Source organism: Carya illinoinensis, chromosome 1 (genome assembly GCF_018687715.1).
Source record: "Carya illinoinensis cultivar Pawnee chromosome 1, C.illinoinensisPawnee_v1, whole genome shotgun sequence".
NCBI lineage: Eukaryota > Viridiplantae > Streptophyta > Magnoliopsida > Fagales > Juglandaceae > Carya > Carya illinoinensis.
Window position 1 is genome coordinate 55,993,817 of NC_056752.1, and position 9,002 is coordinate 56,002,818.

Sequence of the window (9,002 nt, forward strand, 5' to 3'; positions counted from 1 at the left end):
CTGTATTTAGTTGATCAACTCTTGATTCTCTTTCAGGTCCTGTAACAAGATTTACCATTTGGGGGGAATGGTAGTTGGGACTACCAAAGTGAGATTTGATTACAAATCTCAGTAAGTTAACAAAAAACTTCCACACAAGCTAATGATGCATGGATGACAGTAAAAACATAAATGCATAATCAAATTCATAAGTAATTAAAGCATAACTTAGCGTACAACATAGCATAATTGACATAACTTAAATTGAAACATAAACTGAACTTGACTTGACATGAACTTGATCTGAAACTTGATTTAGCATGAATTTACTCTGAAACTTGAATTAACATAAACGTGATATAAAACTTTAACTTATTATGAACTTGTTCTGAAACTTGACTTAACATGAACGTGATATGAAACTTGATTTATCATGAACTTGTTTTGAAACTTAACTTAACATGAAAAATACATACTCCACAGTTGTTGTGGCCCCATGCATTCTACGTGTAAATACATACTTCATAGTTGTTGTGGCCCCATGTATTCTACACAAACTTGACTTAACATGAAAAATACATACTCCACAGTTGTTGTGACCCCATGTATTCTACACATTACAATGCAGTTAAATACATACTCCACAGTTGTTGTGGCTCCATGTATTCTATGTGTAAATACATACTCCACAGTTGTTGTGGCCCTATGTATTCTACACATCACAATGCAGTTAAATATATACTCCACAGTTGTTGTGGCCCCATGTATTCTATACGTCACAATTGCTATGTCTCACGTAGTGTATGAGTCACAATTGTTGTGACCCCATACTTCGTGTGCCACAGATGTTGTGAACCCCACGAAACTGAATGTACTCAAGATGAAACGTGACTAGAATACGAAAGGACTAAAGCCCTGACGTAACATAACGTGACTTGAACATAACTTAAAATACATGACCAACTTGAGATAGAAATATTTCGTATCATGGCATAACATATAATAGACAATATATTTAACATGACATACTTGCAACAGTGAATATTATATGACTTGACATACATGTAATAGATGACGTACTTAGCATGACGTACTTGTAAGGTACAATAATATATGACAGAATATATTATGTAACAGATAAAAATTGATGACAGAATAAATTCTGTATAATAGACAATTACGTGATAACTTGGCATGACATGACATATATGATAACACACATACATACACTGTAGTTCCTTTACTTAGCACACATACACAGTAGACTGCTAGTAAGTTAAAAACTAACTTACCTCGATTTCTGCGTTTCTTATAAAACTTTAAGCGCGATTACAATGAACTGTAATTAGTGATTCTAAAAGTTAGTACTAAATCACTAATAAATTGAAATATGGAAAATACTAATTTAAAAAGTAAAATTTTCATTTTACTCTCTGCATGTAGGAAAATGACCGCTTTACCCATAACTTAAGGATTTTGCATACTAACTCCAAAAGTCACCAAAATTTACATGCCTCATGTAAATTTTATCCTCAATTCAAATATCAATTTAGAAAAATTTAAAACTAATCATAACTATTAAAACTCCATAGGGCCGAAATTCTCATATGCTATTTCTATTAATTTTTGTTTCTAACTTGTTTTGATCAACCTTTTGATCTATGACTTATAAATATGTGATCTTCAAACCAAACTATCACATGGTTTAAAAAGATATTCTAAAACATATATAAGTTTCTAATTCAAGATCACATGGTTAAAAATTAACCAAAACATAAATTTAGCCAAGAACATCCACACTCTGACTTATCTGAATATCTCTTTACATAAAATTTCATATATTTGAAACTAACATCAAATATCTTCAAAATAATAATATAACATATATATAAAATGCTTAGGATCCTCCAATAAAATTATCAAAGTCATTGGAATAGGTTTAGACCACCAAAGAATTAAACATTCTCAAAACAGAAACTGTTTTTCCTCTTCCAGTTTCTAAGTTTCTAAATCTAAAAAAATCTTTCATCAAAACCTTTAATCATGCAAAAATCTTCAACCAATAATCATATATACATGTTAACAATACTCCATAAAAATTTCGGACTCATATCTATCCATTAGCTTGGTCAAAAACTCCAAACTATAACATATTCTCCAGTTTATCTTCCAGAATGACATTTATATAGTTTACATAATATTTGACTGACCAACTGATCTTCAAATAGGACAAATAAGATATCCACGTAAACTAAACTAAAAAATGAACAACTTATATTGAGGAGACTTTATGATAAAACACTTACAAAAGCTTCGAAATAGGCGTGCAAAAGAACTCTTAAAAGCTGTTCGAGAGAGGGTGTTTGATATTCTTTTAATGGAAAGTGTAATTGAAGATAATTTCGTGGGGAGGGGCGGCTGGAGATACTTATGGATGAGATATGGAATAGATGAGGCTGGAATGAGAGTTAAGTGTATGACTCTCTTACCCGAAATGAGAGTTAAGTGTGAGACTCTCTTACCCGAAGTGAGAGTTAAGTGTAGGACTCTCTTACCCAATAATATCCACGAAATTAGTTTAAAATATTTTTATCCAATAATATCTACAGTTTTGAACAGACGTTTCGTCCGAAAATATGAAAAAGTGTTATTGCGCAATAAGACCTTAAATAACCCTCCGAGTCTAATAGCACAAACCATAATACATTTTGACACTTCTAACTATCTCCAATAATCAAAAACACACTTCGGATACCATAGTAAATAATAACACTAACTATGTATTTAGACTAAAATCTATACGATTAATGGATTCGTGAAAATTTATGGGGTCTTCATGAGGTTCCTAAAGCTAATAAAAATTTCACAATTAAATTTCTAGCGAGTTGTTACAACAGCAGCATGTTTCCATATTGTCAATGAGAAGGAAACCACATGGAAAATGCCCTGCTATTGCAGACTTGACTCTACTAGGAGACAACACTTTAGATGACAACATAGAGATCATTTATGAGAGACCTCCAGGCAAGAAAGTTGAGAAAGAAAGGGTGAGAAATATGAAGGCTTGAGAAACTTACGATGCTGAATTTTCTGAGGCCTTGAATGGCATGAGAAATGACAGAACCATATACATTTCTGAGAGAAGACAAGAAATCAATAGGAGTAATTTTGAGAGGACTAAATTACTAGTGGAGAAAAAGAGGAATAATGATATGGAGAAAAGGAAGATCAATATGGAGATAATTAAATTAGATCTTGTTGGCATGAATAGAATGCATCAAGAGTATTTCTTGAATATTTAAAAAGAGATTTTTGAGTAATCACGGAAGTGATTTTCATCTACATCTCTACCTCCACCTCCATCTTTTGATTTTGAATATGTGTAGACATCTTTGTCTCAACTTGTTTTGATGAACTATATTATAATTAAACTGTTTACAATTGGTTTTAGTAGCTGTGCAGCCACATGTAGTTGAAATATATGTGGCTGGGTAGCAACTATTGCCTATGCTATTTTGTGGCTTTTTGTTATTTTGGATTGTTGGATTGTACAGATATTGGCATTTGTTTGTTGGGCTGTTATTTTGGATAGTAACTATTGCCATATGTAAGGCTTTTTTTTTGTTATATACTTGTGATCATGTGATTTTCTCATATTTAGAATTTTGTTATATGCTTGTCCTTATAATCACTCCATGTCTTAGAATAAATGCAGTCATCTATTTTTAAGTGATTGTTGGGATGTTGGGCTGTTATGTAAAGCTGTTGGATTGTTATTTTGTTAGAGATGCAATTATTTTGTAGGGCTGTTGGTAGGGGTGTACAGGAACCGATGCCACCGGCCGCCTCCGACGGGAACCGACCGGCCGCGTCAAGAACCGGCCGGAACCGCCGATGAACCGGTCGGCGGACGACAGATATTCTTCAAAACCGACCAATATCGGTTCGGCAGCGGTTTGACCCTGGTTCAAACCGCTGAACCGGCCGACTTAATAAGGTTTATTATTTTGATTTATATCTTACTTAAACGACGCCGTTTCACTTAAGTGAAACGGCGTCGTTTAAGATCTGCAGTTAAAAAAAAAAAATTAATGAAACGGCTTAAAGCCAAACGGTGCCGTTTCATTTTAGGGTTTAAACTAAACTCCATCTTCTTCCTCGATTTTCTTCTCCTTTATTCATCAGACGCCGCCCCTCTCTCTCTCTCTCTCTCTCTCTCTCTCTCTCTCTCTCTCTCTCTCTCTCTCTCTCTCTCATGGCGCAGCATGGCAGGTAAGAGGGCCTCTCTCTCTCTCACTCTCAAATCGCAGTGTCGCGACTCGCACCTCTCGGCTCTCGGCGTCCTCTCTCACCCAGTCGGCAGTGCGGCATCATCGCCTGAAAATAAGCTCCGTCGCCACCGAAGACGCCGACGAACCGACCGGAGTGACGCCGAGACCGATGTAGACGGTTTTCTCCCCTTTAAATGGCCGGTTTCGGTTGAGATTTCTCCTCTTTTAAAGATATCGGTTCGAAACCGAAACCGAATGATCGGTTTTCACCCCTAGCTGTTGGGCTGTTATTATGCATGTAGATCTGTTGGGTTACATATTTTATTATATACATGTGATCATGTGATTTTCTCATATGTTATTTTGTTATATTTTGAGATTATTATATTATAAATATGAGATTATTGTGGATTGTACATATAAAATTTTTATTTACATATGAGATTTTGTCATCTATACACATTCGAGAATTATTATATTATAAATTGTTAGATTATGAATATGAATATGATTATTGGAAGGTATTGAACATTAGAAAAATAAAATAAAAAAGTAATTAAAAAATAATAATTAATTAAAAAATAATAATAATATTTTATTAATATAAAGAATGTGATAATTAATCTAATGTAAATTTTAAATATTAAATAACTAGTTAAAAATTAAAAAATTATATATTCTTTAAATTTTAAAAATTGGAATAATCAATCGCATGCCAATGATCTAACAAATGAGGGTTAACTACTCTATCAGCCAAAAATTTATTATCTACACACATTAGGCTGCCTTTAGGCTCGTCACTTCATCGGCCTACACAGTTAGCTCGCCTACCCCAACCAGACATCATTAATATATCTCCTAAACTGCCAAACCCACACCTTAACTCTGCAATAAATTGTACTGATATTTTTAGGTCCTAGCCCCATTTCTGGGATCTCATTCGAGTTTCCTATAGGTTACCTTGGTTCTTTGCTCCTGCATTTTTTAGTGCAGTCGTTGGCAAATCCAAGAATTTTCGTCGCTTGCGGTATTTGTGGAGTGGGTCTTCTCTCTTTGGCTCTCAAAGATGAAGGTCACTGTCGTTTCACGGAGTGGTAGAGAAGTTATCAAGGGTGGCCTTGAGCTCAGCGATTCAGTACGATTCTGTTCTTTTTCTCTTGTTCGTTATCTTTGTAATTCCTAAACTAGTGTGAGCTGATGTTCTTCTGTATTTGATATATACTTCCGGTTCTGGGTCCCAAGAAATCGAAGACACTCGATTCATCTGGTCAGAATGTGGTGTTGGGTCCAATTTAATTGGAAGATCGATTTTTTTAAAACTTTCTTTTAATTATCGTGTTTATATTCCTTCCACCATCGTTTTAACGTTTTTCGATGGAACCCAGGGGATGCAGTTTGTGATATATATATCTTGGTGTTAATTTGCAGGCTACGGTAGCAGATTTGCAGGAGGCGATTCATCAACGAAGTAAGTGCTGGATATGGTTCCCTTATTGTTGCGTTTTTTATGCAGATTTTTAGCCCGAACAGCCAACTTCGCTTTGTTGGTCAGTTAATCAATGTTTAGCAAATTAGTTTAGCTTCGGTTGTTTTTGGAAGGCAACAGGGTTACTTTCTCTAGTGAATCTCAGTAGTTAGTACTGATTTCATTTCTCATAAAAATTACCATAAGTTCCATAAATGGCTGTGAAATTGAACCACTGGTTTGCTATGGATCCCCTTTGATTGATCTTGTATTCAGAAAAGTGTGAAGGGCATCTGTTCTAGTTGCTTTAATGTTGGCCGTTTAATTTTCTTCCTTTCTTTAAATCGTCTTATTGAAGAGTTAAGCGAGAACCTTCCTTCTGCTCGAAGTTAATATTAGAACTTGATTGTTTACACCTCATTGGCACAACCTTTCCTAGTGACAACTTGTTTATACGGATTTTCTTTGGAGGATAAAAACTATTATTTGTATTTGTCTTAAAATAGTTCTTCCCACGTGTAGCATATTGTTCAATTATTGTTTACCCAAAAGATCAGAGTTTTCAGGAAGTTTATGCATGCCCTTCTTAATTCAATTCAGTTATTTGTGGCTTGTCAGTGCAACTACTATTTGTATTTGGTGTGAATTTATTCACATACAGAAAAGAAATTTTCATACTTCATATTGCAATTTATTTCCTCCTCTCTCTCGACCTTGGTGTATATAATCTTTTTATCAAGAAAATTGTACTTTATAAGCTACTTTTAAAAGAAATCCTACTTTTAATTTCATTGCATCACTAATATTATTTTTTTGATAAGTAATAAGATATTGCATCACTAATATTTATATGCAAGATCGGCTTTAGACTTCATGCTTAGTTATTGTTTCTGGACTTCTGGTGTCTGAACGTGGCATTTCCTAGCTCACCATGTTAGGTTTGTTCATTAGTGCTCAGTTATTACTTCCAATGGTTAGATTGTATTTTTATACTTCGTTTTATTTGGACCCCTGCCCCCCAAAAAGAGAAGAATGAGTGCATGTCTGAGTGTTGAGACCTTTGCATGTCAAGTGATATCATTAACTCAATTTGCCTCTCTTACATCTACAGCCAGAAAGTTCTACCCTTCGAGACAGCGGTTAACCCTCCCCCTCCCTCCAGGATCAAAGGAGCGGCCTGTTGTTCTTAGCTACAAGAAAAGTCTGAAGGACTATTGTGATGGAAACTTGGACCACTTGACTGTAGTATTCAAGGACTTGGGCCCTCAAGTTTCCTATCCTATACTTTTCTTCTGGGAATATGTGGGTCCTTTGGTCCTTTATCCCATCTTTTACTACTTCCCTGTCTACCGGTACTTTGGCTATAAAGGGGAGCGAGTCATCCACCCAGTTCAGACATATGCTTTATACTACTGGTGTTTCCACTACTTCAAACGAATTATGGAAACATTTTTTGTGCATCGGTTCAGCCATGCAACCTCACCACTCTCCAATGTGTTTCGTAACTGTGCATATTATTGGTCCTTTGGCTCTTATATTGCTTACTGTGTGAACCACCCACTTTATACCCCTGTTAGTGACCTCCAAATGAAGATTGGGTTTGGATTTGGACTATTTTGCCAAATCTCGAATTTCTATTGCCATATGTTGCTGAGGAATCTTCGCAGCCCTGCTGGGAATGGAGGTTATCAGATTCCCCATGGTTTTCTGTTCAACATTGTGACATGTGCAAATTACACAACAGAGATTTATCAGTGGTTGGGTTTCAACATTGCAACGCAGACAGTTGCAGGTTATAGTTTTCTTATTGTTGCTGCTCTTATCATGACCAATTGGGCCCTTGCAAAACACCGCCGTTTAAAGAAGGTAACTTTTATTTTTTGTTGAACAAGTAAACTTTTACTTCTTTTTGGTGTATAATTGCCTGCCTTCCTCGTAGACTATTGGGGCCCCTTTTCTGATGATATCTCCACCTAAATTTACTCCTATCTAGATTGGGTTTCAGATGGATTTGGGTGAGATATTTGAGAAAGGCACCAGATTGATTTCAGTTGGATGTTTATCACACATATATAATGTCACATGAAATTACAGTAATGTAGTATGCACATTTAGATACCTATGTCTATACATATAGATGCTTATTTATGTGCTGTTCTTTTCTTGGGGGTGGGGCAATTGTGTTGTATTAAGTGAGTAGGTGGGAAGAAAAGAAGAAGAGGCAAGCCTAGTTTCTTCTACAATGATTGAAGCAACGTTGAGGGGTACAGAACCAAAATTTGTTCATTTTTGGTTTTCTCAAGTTTGAGGAGAATGACCTCAACCTGTTCGTCAGTGTCCTTATGCTTTCGAATATCTTGATCTGTATTCTTTCAATGTCATTTGTTTTCATAATTTCACATTATCCAAAAATAAGAAGCTTTTTTGACACAGGAAAAAAAGTTATTATTTGATCATTCGAAAAAAAAAATGTTTTTTTTATGTACTGGTAATAAAGTTTCTTATTTTCATAAGAATTGCTCACATCTTTTCTGTTTGATCAAATTTACTCTTACCTTTGGAACCTTTTCATATGCAGCTATTTGATGGCAAAGATGGAAGACCCAGGTATCCACGGAGATGGGTAATACTACCCCCATTCCTGTAAAAGTGACTAGTCATATTGCCTCTTGTTGCTCTCTTTGGTGCCAATATTATGTTCAGCAGCAGGAATTCAAGATTTTAAGAGCTTCATTCTTATCAGACATGAACTTCAAGACATCTATGCCCCTTTAATTTGAACTACCTGACTTCCCGATGATAATCCCAATTTATCTTTTTCTTGTTCTCTGTCTCCTGTCAGTATGTCATAGTATTTGATTTAACTTTTTATTGGATTGGCCTCCTGAGTATTTTTTTTCCCCTATTTCGTTGGATTTCTCTTTCTGGCCCCTAGAACTGAAGAAGTATTAAATTATGGCTTTTTGCGGAAGGCAATGAATGCCTTGGGATATCGAACATGAACTATTTGCAAGATCTGGGTAATGAATGAACATTTGCAGTCTGCCTAAAAATAAAAAATAAAAAAAATGAACGAACGTTTGTAGTAATAGCTCAAAGAATGAGTTGGGATGAGTAGTTGAATTTTGTCCAAACTATTTCAGCGTTTGCTGTTAGAATAGGCCATTGAGTAGCGGCTGCTAATAATTTTACATCACAGTACAAACGTGCTGCAGCCTGCATATCCGTAGATTCTCGACAGCTAATTCTATTTCTTTGGAAGAATGGTAGACTTATTTATGGGTTGC

The 9,002-nt window shown here is 35.3% G+C and overlaps 1 protein-coding gene across 1 annotated transcript; it reads left to right on the top strand.

The window, feature by feature from the left end:
• The first annotated feature begins 5,073 nt into the window (after window positions 1-5,073).
• Window positions 5,074-8,620, top strand: LOC122290958 (very-long-chain enoyl-CoA reductase-like). The gene is made up of 4 exons (XM_043098622.1): window positions 5,074-5,385; window positions 5,679-5,718; window positions 6,827-7,581; window positions 8,294-8,620. Exons 1-4 carry the CDS (start codon window positions 5,317-5,319, stop codon window positions 8,360-8,362), a joined length of 933 nt encoding a protein of 310 aa, XP_042954556.1. The 5' UTR covers window positions 5,074-5,316; the 3' UTR covers window positions 8,363-8,620.
• The last annotated feature ends 382 nt before the right edge of the window (window positions 8,621-9,002 follow it).